General features: G+C 42.0%; 1 protein-coding gene across 1 annotated transcript in view; it reads left to right on the top strand.

The window, feature by feature from the left end:
- The first annotated feature begins 6,951 nt into the window (after nucleotides 1–6,951).
- The window catches only part of EYA2 (EYA transcriptional coactivator and phosphatase 2), a 99,824-nt gene continuing 88,619 nt past the window's right edge, over nucleotides 6,952–18,156 (top strand). Inside the window, exon 1 of the mRNA XM_086622701.1 lies at nucleotides 6,952–7,016. Coding sequence (XP_086478827.1) covers nucleotides 6,952–7,016 — 65 coding nt within the window. The remainder of the gene's footprint in view (nucleotides 7,017–18,156) is intronic.

Consider the following 18,156-nt stretch of genomic DNA (forward strand, 5'->3'; position numbering starts at 1 on the left):
TTCTCAGTTTGTTTTAAAATATTTAACAGATGTGTTTTGGAGCAATTTTTAAAATATTATGTTAAATTTTTTCATTAAAGTTTTGAGGCAGCCAGATTGACTCATCTGAACAGAGCAATTAGTTTGGCAGAATTGACTCATGGTCATTTTACCTGACAGCATTCCCTTTTGTGGGAATGTAACTCTTACTGTGAAAATGTTGTACTAAGCAAACCTTAGTTCCGCTCGTAAATCAGTTCGATGAAAGGTTTGAAAGCCTGTTTCTATGGTGTAGTTAAATTACATTGAAAGTACAACTGAATTTGTCCCTAGTTTTTCCATCGAGTATAGTGTGACTTAAAGAAAAGTTCACTAAAGGTATAGTACAGTTTAGAAAGCCAGATGAGATTTCTTGAATGAAAGCAGATAGAATTAAGGTAAACATTCTCCGAGTTTAAAATAACACACTGAAGAATTTGTCTTTGATTATCAATTTTAATGTACATAATAATGAGACTTTATTCCCGTGGGGACAGGCATGTTAAAAAAACGTTCCCGAGTGCTTGCATTCAGATTCCTAAAATCAAACTCCTCCTTGCAGTCAAAATCTGATGTAGAGTTGGAAAAAGGATGGGTTTTGATTCATGTGTGAATGAACTTTCCAAATACTTGCCAATTCTACAAGATAAATAAAATGAAAGATTTCTGGAGGACTAGTCAGGCACTCTGTACCGGTGGTGCTGCTGAGCTGCTGTCACAGCAACAGCTGAGGGACTTTGATGCTCTTGTATCAAAAGCTAACCAGTGCCTAATTTGGAGCCCACCCAAAATTCAGCTTTTTTTGGCTTACTGTAACTCTACCCAGGGGCAGATGCAACGTTCTATGGGTCAGAAGTAACTTCAGTGATGTCCCCAAGTTACATTTTGCCTCGTGCATGCTGCTCTAGTCATAAAGAAACAGAGCCAAAAGTTGTAATTTATGAGTAAGTTTGCCAGTCTATGGAATCTGTAAGTCTTCCCTGAGGAGGAAGATGATATCTACAAAATACTTCACCTGAAGTGTCAAAAAAGTTAAAAAAAAAAAAAGCTAAAGACCCATGAGAAAACAACTGCACAAATACCTTCAATTTTCCTTCACAGCCACAGGCGTGGACCATGCGTCTTCATTATAGACCACAAATACATCCAATTTTCAAAGGGAATTTTTAATGAAAAATAAGCACAAGTTTTCTTAATCTGACTTATAACGCGCATATTGATTGGAATTGAAAACTGGCCATTTTCCAGTTTTGCTCTAGTGTGAAAACCCCATAATCGTGCACCCCCTCTCCAAATGGATCAGTGTCCAAATTCTTCCTAGTGATTTATTTTTTTTTATTACTCGTAATTGAAATAACATATCAAACCTCAACTTTAAAATATTGCTGTAGCTCTGTCTCAGGTTGGGTTTTCAGATCTCTCCTGCACACCATCATTCCTTCCACCAGCAGAGCCATGGCCATTTCCCATATCTGGAACAGGGTTCATAACGGCATGTGCCGAAGGGCGTCAGCAGGAAGAGTATATTTGCATATAATGCTCCATCCCAAGCTAAGAAAGCAACACGACACAAGAATTTTGCTCTCACATTATGTTATTAAAAGAGCTCTTAAAAAACCTCTCAGAGAAAAAAAGATCAAAATTGTCACAAAACTTATTTTCAATTTGAATACATTTCCATGTAAATTAATTGTTATGCAGTTGTGCTCACAGGTGAAATTGGTTTTATTCCTGTCATTAGAGACGGCTGTCTGCAGTGAAGAATGGCAGCATCCCACTCTGCAACAAACCATAATTTTTTTTCCTCCGTGGATGCATGATTTGTGAAATTTCATTGTCTTCATAGTACAAATCATTTTTCTGCTAAAGTGTGAGGAAACAGGAAGGATGGAGTAGAGGGATCTTTTGTTTCTACAGGAGAAATTCCAAGCAAAATAGTGGGAGGGTTTTAAAATCAAAAAAGTAAAAAATTCTGTTTTTTTTTTTATTTCAAGCCAGCAGTGGAAATTGATTAATGAAGCCCGTCTGTAGCCAGTACAAAGGGCCAAATCTTCAGTTAATATAAACTAGCAAGCTTCTGCTTTTAAAAACCAGAAAGAGGAAGGGGACATAAAACTAAAAAACAAACAGGCATATTTGATCATTTAGTGGTGAAAAGACCAGGCACTCCTCAGTTGCAGGGTTTTATTTTTGTGCATTGTGTCAACGATTGGAAACCATATGTTTTAAGACCAGCTTCAATAGTATCAGTAGCTACAGTCCTCCTCTCAGATTACTTTTTACTGCCTGCCTAATTTTGAGCTTTAATAGCTAACATGCACTTTGTTTATCAGTTACAAATGTTCTGAATTTTGATGAAGCAGGCTAAACAACACGTATTGATTCATCATCGGTACCAAAGACCCAACTAACAATTTGTTTAATATCGTGGCCTGCGACTTTGCAAACAAGTATTTCTTAGAAATAAGAAGAACAATCTTAGAACGGATGGCTCTGGTTCTGAATGTTGAATGTGAGACGTTAGAGCTGGGATCCTGACACAGCCCCTGTCATTCCAGGAAGAATCCATCCTACAAGGTGCTGAATCTTTTAGCATCAAAATTGCAGCCACATACAGCACTGTTAAGTCCTCTCAGACAGCACTGCTGTTAAATAGCTGGTCCCATAGTAGGTGCTTTATTGCACCGAGGTCAGTCTGGCAGTATTAAAATTAAATATGTGTTTAAAGTCATTCCAGAATCAGACCCTTAGTACCTTGCAGGATTGAGCACTAGGACATGAAATAGCTCTTTTTTAAGTAATTATGTTTAGCTGTACAACAAAGAAATTCAAAATAGTCTCTAGCTTGTGTTATTTATCCTCTAATTACTTGAGGACAGAGTACCTCTCCTCTGTTTTTAGAGCACTGCATAAATTAATGATGTTCTAACAATAACAGCAGCAGCAATTCTGGGCATTTACCAGAGAGGAAGCAACCATTAGCCTTGAGAATGAAATTTCACTGCAGTCCACAAAATAATGTGTTAGGAAACATGATGGTTGCCAACTTTCGCAATTTTGTTGAAAGTCTTCTAAAATGTGAGGGTTGGGGTGTTTTGGTTGCGGTTTTGTTGTTGTTTTGGTTTTTTTTTTTTCACAAAGCCCCAGCTCTGGCATCATGTGAAAACATGAAAATGTGAGATTCTCAGTTTTAATTTTAGAAGACAAGTAAGTTACTCAGCATTGTGGTTGCAAAGAGGAATTGAAAACATGAACTCAAAGACCAGAGAACAATTAGTAAGAGCCTGAAATTCACTGCTTTTAAAATCTTACACTTTGTAAAGTGATTTCATGACACTCAGGGTCTGACTTGAGGTGTTTTTATGCTTGGGGTTAACCATATTCAGTAGCTCAATAAACCCTCTATACCGTTTTTGAGGGTTTCTCACCTTGGTTTATCCCAGAGGGTGACATCACATCTTAATTGTCAGAGAGGATGCTAAAGTTAAATATTGGCTCATTTCTTGTTTTTAAGAATGGAACCAGTTGCTTGTACTGATGTAACTGTTAATTTTGACAACGAGGTGGACAGCAGAAACTGGAAATATTTCCTCAAGGGAAACACATTCCGCATGGTAACTAAACTTTGGGATCTAGCTCCTTGCCTCCTCAGAGGAGAGGCTGAGGTGTAGCTGTGGGCTCTCCCACACCAGGAGATAAGCTCTCTGGATCCCAGGCTCTGGCAGAAGGCAGCTCCCTGTGTGCCCTAAGGATAGGGCATGGGCTGGCTGCTCAGGTCCCCCAGAGTGCCCAAGGAGGACGTTTAGCTCCCCAATCTGTCCAGGACACTGTCACCCAGCCAGGTGATTGGGAGCCTTTCCATTGGTGAATATGTGGATCTTTCTGCACAGTTTCCCTTTCTTCTTTAAGTTTATGGTACATGGGAATAGGCACAGGGTAACAAGTCAGGCAAAACCCCTTCTAAACCTGCCTTGGTCTTTGACAAAAAAAAAAAATCCACCGTTCTGAGAAATCCCTGGTGTTATATGGCTGACGATGACCCATCTTGATGCAATGGAGACTTTTATTGAGCCTACTACAAGGACTTGTTCCTGCTTTCTCTTGTCTTGCAGCCTGGTACCCCATGCAGCTGTATGACCTGTGCACCCCAACCCATAGTCTCATCTATGGGGCAGAAACTGTTTTGTTCACTTGCCTTTCTAAATTGCTTTTAAGATCTACAGGTATTTCGCTAGATACTAACAATGTTGAAAATACTTAAAATTCCCAGTTGAAAAATATCCTTTATCTTCCACTTTGCACCCTTTTCCCACTATGCCCTTATCTACTTTTCTAAATATTGCATACAATGTTTTTAGTAAATAGAAAGGATATTAGAGTAGACAAATAATGTTTACCCACCAGCTCAAGAGAGGTGTTTCTGGCACCAATTCACGAGTTACAAAAATTACTTATACTGAAAGGGACAAGGAGTGTCTTTTTGTGTGCAGGGTGCTGTACAAACAATGAGGTCCTGGTCTCTGCCCGGCTTGCTGCGGCATTACTACAAACAATACTAATTCTTAAATACCTGCCTGGGTTTAAGCACTTAAGTAAATAATTGTATTGATTGTTGTAGGACTATTCACATGCATAAAACTAAGCATATATTCAAATATGTTGTGAAATCAGGGGTCAAGTGAATTTTGCATGCAAGGCATTTTTAGATGATTAGTATATATGAACTTACTTGTTAAGACCAGCTTCAAACGGAGCTAATGTGGCAATCGGCTTTTTGGGCAGGGCAGGGGGGGAAAGGAAAAGATATTTTTTTCAGGACAGATCTAAAGGCTTTCTTGTGCTTCAGAAACCTCACCAGAAGCACCATTACAGGCAAGAAAGGCAGCAAGGAAGTCCCCCAAACCAGCGATCTCCGAGTTTAATGTAAAAGCGGTGTAAACTCAGAACAGCAGAAAATCTGTGGGGAAATCAGGGGGTTAGTGCTGAGAACTGATGGGGAATAACAACTGAAAGAGCTTTGGTTTTTCTAGGCCGGCGGGAGGTAGCTCATGCTAGGAAGCCTGCCAGCTCCAAGCTGATGCTGGGAGCTTTGTCTCCTTTGGATTGTAGGAATACACTTTGCAGTCGAACTGATCTGAGAGATTTTGATAGTAAAACCAGCTGTCTCGTTGCAATGATGTTTTTGTTCCATTGTCAAAATTTTGAGTTAAATCCATGAGTGGGTTGCAGCTTGTTCAAACCCTGAACTCAACACCCTTTGTGCTCCTTTGGCTTTTCCACTGCGGTTCATGGGATATCCCCTTCCTGAGGAAAGGGCTAGGTGTAATAAAAGCCGTCGGGGTAAAGACTTGCAGGTCTCCTCTGATGCCTCCCCAGTGCTGGAGAGACAGAACTGGAGAGCTGCAGCCTGCCTCAGGCTGGTGAGAAGCGGGGAATAAAGAGGAAGAGCGGGGTGTGGAAACGCCCCAATGCTGCTGCGGTCGGGCTGCATCCCCAGCGAGCAGGTATGCCGGTGGGAAGGGGCAGCTGTGCGGTACCTGTGCTGCGTGCGGGGTCGAGGCTGGTACGGGCAGGGAGAAGCTGCGCACATGGTGCACAGCACATGGAGACGCACGGAGGGTGCACGTGACAGGAGGCCCCAGCCCCATCTCCCCAGCATGAGCCCTCCGAAGGTGCCTGTTGCCTCTCTCTTGGACATGCAGAAAAGCAGATGATGCACCTGATAGAGGTGGCCGTCACCAGGCAGGAGCAGAAGTCCCCTCCAAGGTGCACATGTCAGAGGCTGCCTCTGATTTTGTACGGACTGGGAGATGGAGCAGCACCTCTGTATAGCCACAAACCCATTCTGGTTCCCTTGAGGCAATCAGAGGTAGAAGCAGGATGACCTGGGGGGTTTCACCCTCTGGTGAGCCAGGAGCTGCGTGATGCTCTGTGCTCGGGAGCGCAGCGGGACGGCTCGCACGAGTGAAGCTATTTCTGCAGGACCTTTGGCTCTGTGGCACAGCGTGCGTAAGAAAAACTTACAGTGTGCATAAGGGTGTCCACGAAAGCCCTTCTTTTTGAATTGATCTTTAAAAATTGTCACTAGAGATCAGTAACACAAGGAATGTAGTCAGAACTACTATTCTCACAGATGCAGAGCCTACAGATAAGGTGGCATTCGAGCAATATTCAAGCGTCCAAGTTTCAAGCCACAAATCTCTTCTAAAAACTTGCAGCTAAATGTACATTGACAGCACTGGCAAAGATAAAACTGTAGCTACGAACGCAAAAAGGGTGTTAGGAGAGGACCTGCTATCAGTGAGAACACTGACTGCCTTTTGTTGGAAAACGCGGGGGAAGCGGCCGGGACAGCGCTCCCCCCAGCCAAAACAGCGGCGGCGGGTCACACGGGGCAGGTTGGTGACAATAGCCGAGGGGCTGCCAGGGCGTCCCCGCGCTCCGGCCGGGCCCCGCGGCGTGCGGGAGCCGCGGGAGGCTCCTCCTCCGCCCCGGCACCGCGCCGCGGGCAGCGCAGCCGTGCGGGCGCCGGGACCCCTCCGAGGGCGCCCGCTGCGACTCGCCGCGGCCCCACGCGTGCGGTAGGTGCGGCGCGGGCCGGCCACCCCCGGCGGCGGCAGCGCGGGGAGAGCCCCGCGGTGCTGTCAGGGGCCGGCGGTCCCGGTGACAGGCTGCCGTGGGGGGCGGAGGGGCCCGGTGTTCCGGCCTCGCTACCGGGGAAGCAACAGGTCAGATGAGCCGGTTAAAAATCCCCGCGCCGTCCCTCGTGCTGCGTGTGCCGGCGGGGCGCGCCGCTCCGCACCGCTCCGCTCCGCGGCTCCCGGCGGGAGGCGCGGTGGGGAGGGGGAGTGGGCGCGCCTCGGGCGCAACGCGGGGTGCGGAGCCACCGCCCCGCTCCGCTCCCTTCCGCGGGCATGCGCGCCTGCCTCGCACATGCTCACTGCGCCCGCAGCGGGCACGCACACTCCGCAGCGCTGCGGCTCCGCGCTGCGCCTACGGTGAGTATGGGAAGGGGGATGCGGCTGCGGAGCGGCTTCTCCCTGCGCACCTTTTCCCGCGCCCGCGGAGGGGGCCAGCGGCAGCAGCGGGCTCCTGAGCGGGGCTTTGCGTGTCCGCGGCTAGTCGGAAGTGTGAAACCGCCTCTGCGTGTTGCGCGGGGTGCGGAGCGGGGGCATGGCGCGGTGCTCTGCCGCGGAGCGAGGCGCTCACCCCGAAAGCTGTCGGGGGACGGCGGCGTTGGGGAGCGCGGTGAGCCGCCCTCCGCGGGCGCGGAGCGGCTCTGGGCGCAGCGTGGCGCTTTCCGTGGCGTGAAGCGCGGTCGCGCGTTGGAGTCCTGCCTGCGGATTAGCCGAGGTAGTTAATAGATGCGCAGCGTAGCGTTTGATTTTACCTTAAAACTGGCTTCGTTTAGTAATTATTTTAAAAACTGAAGCGTGCGCTTAAATAAAATGAGTTAATGCTCTTTTTCGCCGTTGCTTGTGTGAGGAAAACTTCTCGTGTGATTTATGCAGCTTAAGTAAACTTTTTTGAGTGTTAAATTATTCTTGAGCGCAGCGAATGGCCTCTAAAGGAAGTTATTCATGGTGTACAACTACTGTTTTTCAGACGTTTCAAATAATGATATATTCTGTTGTATAAAATTGTAGTTGTTAAAATACATATGGCTAACTAATAAACAGTTTATTGATCTACATAAAATTTATTGACAGGAATTTTGTTCAGTGTAGTATCGCTCTCGCACATCCCTTAGCGTTGTTAAAGGCAACGACAGGAGTAGTTTATTGTTTAATCTTTCTCGTGGTCTTTATTAATTTACTGAGAATTTCTTATCTCTGCAATGCCTTCCGTAGAGAGGTTTAGTCCGTTCCCCCCCCTATTTATAGTGTGCAAGCACGTCGAAATTCTTTATGCCTGTCCACGTCTGTGTGTAGTAGGGTGATCTGGTCCCCGAAAGCTGGCGTATATTTAAACTAGTTGTTCTGTGTCTAAACTAACATTTCTTAGAGCCTTTCATACGTTTAGCGTTGCTTTTTTTTTGGTGTTACCTGTTGCTATATACAGGATAAATTATTTCTCTGTGTCTTTTTTGACATGAATAAATCATTTCTGTTCTTAAACAAAGATGAGTTTTTCTTTCTGCTTTGAAGTTTAAGGCATGATGTGGCCTCAGATGTTACACATGCAAGTAGGAAAGACTTGCAGTACAAATGCCTTGAAAATAATCTTGCAGCTTTGGAAAGATTCCAGCAACTTTTTAAGCATATTTTGAAAATTCACTGGAAATGGCACAGCAGCTGATAGCTTGATTTAATTATTCTAACTTACATCTCTCTCAAAAAAAACCACAACCACCCAAACCAACCGTAATGTGTGATGCAAAATTAAATTGTGAAGTTATTGAGTCAAATTGTCCATATAATTCTTGTGTGTCTTCAAGTCCCCCACCAAGAGGTCAAAATATTTGGCTGAATAGTAAGTGGTGTACTCTCTTGGTTTTAGACTCATTGATTTGTTTTCCTTTACTTTGTTTAGCCTGCTCCCCTCAGCTCGTTTTCTTTTAAAATCCTACATAGAGACTTGGTTTCCATGACTCACTAATCTTATCACCATTATTTTGTTGAAATGTTTGAAATGGGCTCCTTTTTCAAATATCTCACAGCCTTGGCAGTCTTAAATTTCATTAGAAAAGCTTCATTAGGGAGAAATAAATATGTTGTTGATAATTCCCCCTCCAACATTAAGTCCCGTATTCAACTACACGATGTGTGTGGATACACCTTGGTTATACAGGGGAATTAAACTCAGGTATTCGTATGAAGATTTTGATCTCAGAATATCACTTAAATGATGTTATGTGTTGCTGTGTTAATATGCTAGATTTTTATGCAAATGTAATTATTAATCCTGGAAAAATTAATTGCATGTTTAACTTCAAGCCTGTAAGGCTTCCTCCTGAAGTCAGTGTGGCTGTATTTGTATGTTAGCGTGTATATGTACACACTGCTGACAAAGAAAATAATTAAAGAAGTTAGTAACTTTCTGCTGTCTTCCCAACTGTTATTTATGATGTGTAGTAGTAAAACGACTATTCTGAAATCAGCTACAATTCTCTTCAGTAAGATTTGTTTCTTCTGTGCCAAATTTTGCAGTAACCAGACGGTGTCTTCAACTGGAGAACAAGCAAGAACAGTGCTGAAGACTAATTATTGCTTGCAGTAAATTCCTTCTGCAATAAATTCACAGGTTGTTAGACTTAATCTGTGGAAATGATTGTTAAGATTAGTTGTGCAGTGAAAAATACTTTTAAAATTTTGTGAAAATATTTTTGAATTAATTTTGCCTGGCTGGAGTAATTTTTATTAGGGGCAAACTGTTAAATGAAGTTGCAAATTCAAATCCTTTTCATAAACCATGGAATATTGCAGTTTTAATATGAAGATTTTAAATATATCCTGTAAGTGGAGAGGTCACTTGGTAGATCAAGTAGGGAAGTCTTGTACTGCTGTTTCCATTGTATAGTTACCGTATGCATGTGTGTTACTCACAGCAATATCAGTATAAACTTGGTTAGTACATGGTGTAGTCTGCTGGACTAACAATCAAGTTCTTTTCATTAAGTTTCACAACATTGTACTACACGGGACAGAAAAATAGTTATACCAAGAAGGAACAAAAAATACGTTCAGGGCTATAAACAATGGCATGTACAAAAGTAAAGCCATTCAGGTTTTAGATACGTTCTCCTTTTCAGTGGCTTAATTTAGTAAAAAGTACGAGTTGTTGGTGTTTTTTTTTTTTAAGTGTCTATCTACTTAAAAACAGTATAATTACTCAAACCTCTTGGTATACTACTCACTTTGATGTGAACGGGTAGAATTCAGAAAACCTCTTTCCCTTCCTTTTCTACTAACGATCCTGGTGGGGACTGTTTGTTAAGAAATCTCGTCAGAAAATGATTGTTGATGGCAGTCTAATTCTTAAAACAATACTTCATCTTTATTTGCAGATCTTAACTCAAGTAATTATGTTTAACAAACACCTTGTTTTAATCAGGTGAGGATAAGCCCCTCAATTAGGATGCAAGTAATTGCTCATCTCCGTTGGGCCATTTGGGGCCTGGAGGTGTTGCCATTTGCAGGTAGACTTGGTGCTACTGGAATATTGGAGCAGGAGGGAGGAGAAAGCAGGAATAAGGATTTAGAATTTTACAGTTGTCTTGCAAAATATTTTTTTGATCACAGCATACAAAATCAAATCCAGTTTCTTTCTCAGCAAGGTGTTCAGTTGCTCTTGATTTGCAGCCGCAAGAGGTGTGAGAGGACAACTGGATCCAAAATAAGGGTCACTGCATAGATGGTTCCAGTGAGTGTGTCAGAGTGAATATTCAATTAAAAATCATCAAACCTCTTTGCACTCACTCTTTCTACTTGGCCTTTAATTAGATATTTGAATTATTTCAAAGGTGCGTAAAATGGTAGGAGAAAGATTACATGGGCATAATCCTTCCCATTTAAAATTTTGTCTGCAGCTGCTTAGGTCCGAGCATTAGAAGTCCCATATAAACATGTTTATTTAACATCAGTGTTATCTGTTAGATTGTGCATGGTTCATTAACACGGAGAGAATACTTTTTGTTTAATAGTGTGTGGGAGCTGCCAGAGGTCAGAAGAGGTTGTTTGCCTGAAGTCGAGATGGCATCTTGGCTTTGCTCTCATTCTGTTTGTTGCCTCTCCTGTCTCCGGGAAATACTTCATTAGTGCTGTGCTAAGGTATTTTCCCTCGCCTTTCTGTAAAGGGGCTCTGTGGAAAGTCCGAAGTCTGCTGCAGGGTTGCGGTAAGGTTTATGGGGAATTTTAAGGAAGGTTTGTTGTGGAAGATTGTTTTAGTTGGGGTTCGATTAGAAAAAGTGGCTTGGAAAGGGAGGAACAGCAGGGGAGAGGGGAACCTGGGATGCTGTTGAGGTGCCCTCAAAGTGCGTGGCTGTAAATCGTGGTGATTTCCAGAACTGGGGAGATGGGGGTCCGATGGCTTGGGAAGTTCAGAACGTTTTGTGTGCTGTTGGCTAATGTGTTGTTGCTGTTGGTGTGGCTGGGTCACAGTCAGACTCGAAGCAGCTGTATCTGGTGGTGATGCTGAGCTGAGCACTACGAGGAGAGGTGGCACCTCTGTCTGCAGCATGAATATCGGGGACACTGGAAATACCATGTATAGAAGTAACCATGGCCTCCAGTTTGAAAAGGTTACTTAAAACGTTTTAATGTGATTTATGTTTACAAGCTAATAGCCATGCAGTGCGCACCGTATGGAGGGAGAGAGGTGCACACACACCTATACCCAGTTCCGTTTTTGATTTGAGCTTCTTGAAGATGTTTCTGAATGTGACAAGTCGGTGAATTTCTCCAGCCCAGTTTGGATGGTGGGGGCTATTTGGGCTTTTTTTCCTTGGAGGGAAAGGTAATTTAAATTTCCGTTAGAAAAAAAAAAAAAAAAGGAAAATTAGCTTCTGTGATATTTTTTTTTTTTTTTTATCAAGCAAGGACCCCTGGTAGATGATAACCAAAAGGCATTAAATAAAAGGAGCGTTATTGTAGATATCAAAGTGGCTGTGGAAGATGCGATGTGAATGAAGCATACCGCAAATGTGCAGTTTTTTAAAAGCATAACAGTAAAAATAGAAGGGATTTAAAAAATAATAAACTGAACTTCTGTGTTGATTATAAGTTGTAGCTGAAGTACACTGAGGGCCTGGATATTGTTTTTAAAAAGCTAGCAAAGCAGCTATTTCTAAAAAACAGTAGGTTCTGTCAGAAAGAGAGAGAACAAAAGTAAATTATGTTGGGGGGGAGAAAGCCTGGTGTTGGGTTTTTTTTCTTTGAATTATTTTCAACAAGTACTTACTCTGTTCTGTATTTTTAAGAAGTTATGTGGACAGCAATTTTGTTTCTTTACCAAGGCAGTGAAAACACCAAGAATCCTTTTTATAATTTGGAAAGAATGTCAAAAGAATGAAGTAGTTAAACCTAAGTGTATTAGATCATACGCCTTAAATGCATAAATAAGCATAACTGCAATCACAGAAACCAACGTTAAAACCACCAGGAAAACTCACTCTCAACCCCGAACGACTTAAAGGGAATGACCTCAGCCATTGTGAAATTTGTGCCTATTTGTTGACTGACATTTTTTTTGTAGGAGCAGAGTGCGTGTTTCTTCGGGGTGTGGGATTTTGTTGTTTGAAAGACTGCTGGGGGGGAGGGATTTGTTGTTGCTGCCAGGTTTGAATACAAAGAGTGAAAATGGGATTGAGGCGAGGAGAGCCTGGGTATGATTTGGGCCTTCACAGTTTGAAAAGCAGGTGAAGGGCTTGTTACTGATGGACAGAGACTGGTGGAAATTCATTGAAGTTTGTTTTTCAGATGTTAGAAACTTCCTTGATGATAGCTCATTTCAAACTTATTCCCAGCTGGTTTCCTCTTAAGGAAATGAAGGTTTAAAGTATTTGGTTACAAACCTGAGATTTCCTCACGTCCGTGTCTTTGCGTGAGTGCTGCATGAAATGCCGGTGTCATTCATCTCCTCTCTGCTTTTTGGAGAGGAAATTGATGCGTGGTAGAAACTCAACTTGCTTTTGCTGCAACACCACTTAATAATTCAGGTAAATGGAAGTCTTGAATTATTTCAACAATAATAGACTTCTTTTGGAATGTTTTTAAATAAACCAGTGCTATAGACTGCAAACCTGGCCAGAGTCACATCAGTCTGCAGACAAGGTTTCTCTCCCCTGACTGTTTCTGGCAGTGGGCTCTCGCTTTTCTAGGTTGCAGTAATTAAAGAAGGTCCAGATTTAATTGCCCCTTCTTAGATGTGCAGAAAGGTTTAAGAAAATGGGTAATTTTATGCAGTTTGGTGCTTAACTCTAGGTGTTTAGTCTTGTGGTGCAGAAATTCTATTTGCTACCTCTGCTTTTGAGAAGAAAACCAGCCCAGCTAAATAAATAAAAAATCCTGAATAAAAAGAATGATTTAATACGAGTCAGCCCAGATAGTATGTAGTTAACCTACAGAGAATTGACACCTCTCTCTATGCTGGAAAGGGCAAACTTCACAGAGAAACTCAACTGGGGCAGGAAAGCTTGGTACTTCCAAACAAAGGCGAGGGGACGTGGGGAAAATTTCTTAAACTCGGCAAACGCCTTAAAAACTGGAAATGCCTCTAGGATTACTCAGGCACCCACAAGAAACAGTGAGGGGGAAGTGGGGCAAGCATCTGAAATTTTTTTGTTTTTTAAATAGGTTGAGTAAGCAAAGCAATCTGGGGGCCCCAGTTATTTACAGCTTGGTCTGTGCACCACGCAGGGAGGCTCATCAGTTGTCTTAAAGGCAAGTTCCGCATCTGTTGCGAGTTGCGCCTTTTGATGACACGTTTGATTCTGCTTTTTTTCCGTTCAATTGTCCGGCAGCTACTTTGAAATAACTTTGATCAGTTTTGAATATAGATCTGTATCACCAGTTTGATTCCCCTTGCGACTGCTCTTCTGTGCTAAATTACCATCTCTAGAGTTTAGTTGTAACTATCTGTTGATTCTTTGTAAGTCAAGTCAAAATGTATTTACAAAATACTTTACTTTCGGTAAATGTTGACAATGTCTACTTCAGTTTTGTAAAACTGAAGTACTGCTATGCAAATTTATTATTTTTTTCCCATTTCTGTGGCTGAAACAACTCAATCTTGTTTAGAATTGAGCAATACTTTTTATTTGAAAAAGAGAGATTGTTTTTCTACTCTTTAACAAACTGAAAAGCCCCATTTTTTATGAAACAGGACACTTTTACTCATAAAACGTTTGAATGTTATATTTCACGTGTCTGAATTTTCCCTTGTTTAGTAGGCTAACTTTATTTTTTGAATTTATAAAAGCGTGATTTTTTACTAGCTTACGTTTGGCAAGTTCTATGTCGATACTGCTCCTCTCCACTGAGACACAGAGTTAGAAGTAAGTCAGCCTTAATGCTTGTAGCAAAATAGATAAATTTTCCCTTTCCTTGTGTTTAACTGTTAGTAAACATATTGGATCCAGTCCTGCTGCCACTGCAGTTCCCAATCGTTTCACTCAAATAAGAGTTGGCCCCATATTGAGAGGGAGCAGTTTTAAATCTTCTGTACTTGTTGCACAAGTGCATTATTTTTAATTTTTTTTTTTTTTAAATCACATCGTAACCACTGTCAATGCAAGTCCAACTGCCTTCTTCAGTGCCTGAGCCTTGCAAAATGGGAGCAGGAATCGCCGGCTGTCTGTGCTATCCACGCTCTTAGGCCTTATTTGCAACTCGGCGAAGGTTTTCAGCAGCAGTTAGCGAAAGCTAACAAATCCACACCGGGTGGGAAGCCGGTATGGCTCCCTGCGCGGGAGGTACCGCGGCCCCTGCGGTAACACTGTGTGTAACTCCCTGCACTGAAAGACCTTTGCAGTGGTGTGACTTAGTGCTTGGTATAACGTCTCCTCTGACCTAATGCTCTAAAATGTGTCGAAGGAGTCAGGTGTGTAGCCCGAAAATAAGGCAGGCACTAATTTTCTTTTGTTTATTGAAATAAAATTATCAAGATCCTTGTTCTGTTTAGGCTTGGTAACCTGTTGTGTAAATATCTACTTTAGAGGAATCTTGTTTTTAATAGAATTCAGTTCGCTCTTAATAAGAGGCAAGCTTAGGTGTCTGGCCTAAAATACGTAATTGTTCAACAATGTTGTAAATGTGTGTAACCCTGTACAAGGCAATGTAAGATACCTTCTGTATGAAAACTTTGACAGACTTTTACTGTCTCTCCTTAAAATGACTTTGCCCTCTTCGATATCTCTGCACCTGAAAGATTTAAGTTGTGGTTCAAAAGAAGGCGTATTCTGCCTCTTATATATGATGTAATTTTGTTTGGCAGACATCCTTCCTGTTCACTGCAGCAGATGAATGTAATTTGGGGAAGAGAATGGATGGGGAGGAGGACTAGGGAGGCAAACTGAGTCTTCTGTAAAATATTGGGATCCAGCAAAACTTCTGGGCTAGATTAGTTTTGAAACACCACTTATGCCCCGCTGCGAAGTAGGGGTGGAGGCAGATGCTTGATTTGGAATTGAAAGTAATAAAGGATGCTGCTGCTGAAAGTCAGATGCATTGATGTTGTAGCCTGGCTCTTTCCTTCTTAAAGCCCAGTGCTGCTTCTTCCCTTAGTCCCTCTGCCACAAACCAGGATTATTCAATCACGACAGTGGTTTAACCGTATCTGTGGTGGAGCAGGATGGTTGCTTAACGATGCACAGAAGCATTGTGCCCTGGTTTAGGACAGGAAGTGGAAAATGAATATTGTTTTGAACTTGAACTTTGCGAGCAGACGTAAAGTAATTATCGGAGCTGGAACTCCCCTGGGAGAAGTGGGGGAGTGATGCACTATGCTTGTAAGAAGCACTGAGGGATCTTAAATATCTAGTCGCGTTTAACACTTTGGTTTTACATTTCTGCTTTTTAATTGATCTTCCGCTCCTCATTTTTTCCTTGGCAAAGAGAGGAAGAAACAGTACATGTAGACTTATGTACTATGTTTTTGATGGGCACCTTCCTGCCCTCCCTTTGCCGATCGGGCAGGATCTTAAATGTCTGTCTGTCTTGGTCCTGGTGTTACTTTCAGTTGTAAAATGAACTCTTTCACTGCCTGGCTTACTTAATGGGCCTATTATAACATGGAAACTTGGCTTAATTGATGATTAAGAACACGTAATTGTATGAGAAGCCATTTAATCAGAAAGTGTAAGCCACTCGTGTAGCGTTTAGTATTAATTATAAACTATAGAAGTTTATATGTCTTATAAAGTAGAAAACTGCACTGAAATGACACAAAATCTGCATAGCTGTGAAGTTAACCTTTTTTGTATCAAATTTTTAATAACATATTACTATTAAAATATTACTGACCACTTTCTAGAAAAAAAAGTTTAAAAAGACAAGGCTCTGTCTTCACTGAGTGTTTTGCTGTATTTCAGTGGCCTGTGGCTTCAGCAAACTACCTAAGTTTTTGGGGTGGTGGTGTTTTTTTTGCTCTACTTTGGCTGCTACTTTACAAGTTCTGCAACAAAGAATAGTCAGTCAAGACTTCACCTTTTCTTGCACTGTGTGATGTCTTCTGAAGGTTTTTTAAAATACTGTTCCCTATTAAGTTAGATAATTAAGCAAAGAAGGCAAAATATTTTTTGCTGACTTTTTGAGGGTGGTACGTCTACCTATGGTAGGTATATGTTTTTTTTTTTGTTATCAGAAAGGAATAATTCCTTATTTTAAAAGTAACACTTAAAATTTAAAAGTAAAATTACATTCATTTTCAAAGTAAAATTAATTACATGTTCTTTATGATAATATCTCCCTGAGCGATTTCATGAGACCATTTTAATCTTACATTGACACAGTTGTGGGGTTCTTTATTTGTGGTGAAGTTCTAAAGGTAGTAAAATTAAGTCACTCTAAAAGAAAATTGTGTGATGATTTATTGTAGCAGAGTAGGCAAAATTCCTCTAGAGATTTTAATATCTTCCACCTGGTATAGAAATGAAAAGAAAATATTCTTTAGCTGGTGACTAATTTGTCACTAATACCCAGGGGTTCCTTCATTACGATGCAAAGTTGTCAGTTTTAAGAGAAACGTACAGTGAAAAAATCGAGTGCAACTTCCTGTTGCAGACACTTACAAAAAAGAGACAAATAAAGGTTTGGAAAGCAGCCGAAGTGGTGTGAAGGAAGGCTCTAAAGCTATCAATCAGGGCAAAATGATTGGGAAGGATTTTACCTGCAGGCTTCAGTGGAATTCATTAGGACATGTTCGAGGAGGAAGGTCACTTGATACGACTCCAGAGGAGGAGCTCTGGCATGCAGTAGTACCCAGGCTGACGCTCTGTTCTCCTCCAAACTGCACGTACTGCATCCTCGTAATTGTTTGAGGAGGAACAGTATTGTTAAAAAAAAAAGTCACACTCTGCTTGCTGATAGCTTTTGTACTTTATCACAATGTTAAATTAATTGACTCCAAGACTTATAGTTCAGATGAAAATACTGTTAGAGAACATCTGCAGCTACTGACAGCTCAAACTTGACAACAAAGATCATGGTGTCTTTGCCACATCAGTGTCTCGACAAGTAATTTTTCCCAGTGGAGGACTATTCCAGTGTCCAGATGCTTGTGTAGCGTCATCACTTTGCCTTTCGCTGCAAGCATTGGAACAGGCTGCCCAGGGAAGCAGTTGAGTCACCATCCCTGGAGATACTTAAAAGACGTGTAGATATTGCCCTTAGGGACATGGTTTAGTGGTGGACTTGGCAGTGCTAGGTTAACAGTTGGACTCGATGATCTTGAAGGTCTTTTCCAACCTAAATGATCCTATAATTCTATGAATAACAAAACTTTGACTCTGCTCCCATCCTTCCAGTACTGCAGTTTCACAAAAGCTCAGTATATCGAGGGGGAGCATGAGCCATTGCAATACCAGGAGAGAGCAAAATGAGGATTTCGATCTCCCTCCCTTAAGAAACCAGTTTTGCACTCATGTCTTGTGTGAGTAGGCACAGTAAAACGTGAATATTGGATAGAAGATGGTTGCTTATGACCAGCTTTAGAGATGGGAAGCAGGCGATTGGCAATGGCAGCAAAGTGTCAGCCCGTGGCAGCAGAATATCTGCAAGCAGCCTCTGTTGTCCATTTTACTGGTGCAAGAATCACAGCAACTGGTTTGGTTTCTGCTGCAGGTGTGGATGCTCTCAGATGGAGCAGATATCACTGTCCCATTTTCCTGCAGCAGCAGCAATCTAGCTTCTTGATTGCTTTCTGGTTTACTCTTCCCCTACTTTTAAGTACAACCCAAAAAGTTGCTTAGGAAGCGCATTAGCAGTAGGTGTCTCTAACAGAAGTAAAGATTTGGTGTTAGGACTGCAGCGATGTTGGAGATTTAGGAAGTAGTAGTCAGTACTGCACCAAACAATGTACATGTTAGAAACAATGTGTGCAAAAGATTTGTGCTAAAAGTGTTTATGTAGCAGAGAGAAGCCCTGGCATGTCCTGCAGACGATTCCGGGCCATGTTAACGCAGTTCTCTATTTCTCACTAGAG

Source organism: Tauraco erythrolophus, chromosome 18, assembly GCF_009769465.1.
Source record: "Tauraco erythrolophus isolate bTauEry1 chromosome 18, bTauEry1.pri, whole genome shotgun sequence".
Taxonomy (NCBI): Eukaryota; Metazoa; Chordata; class Aves; order Musophagiformes; family Musophagidae; genus Tauraco; species Tauraco erythrolophus.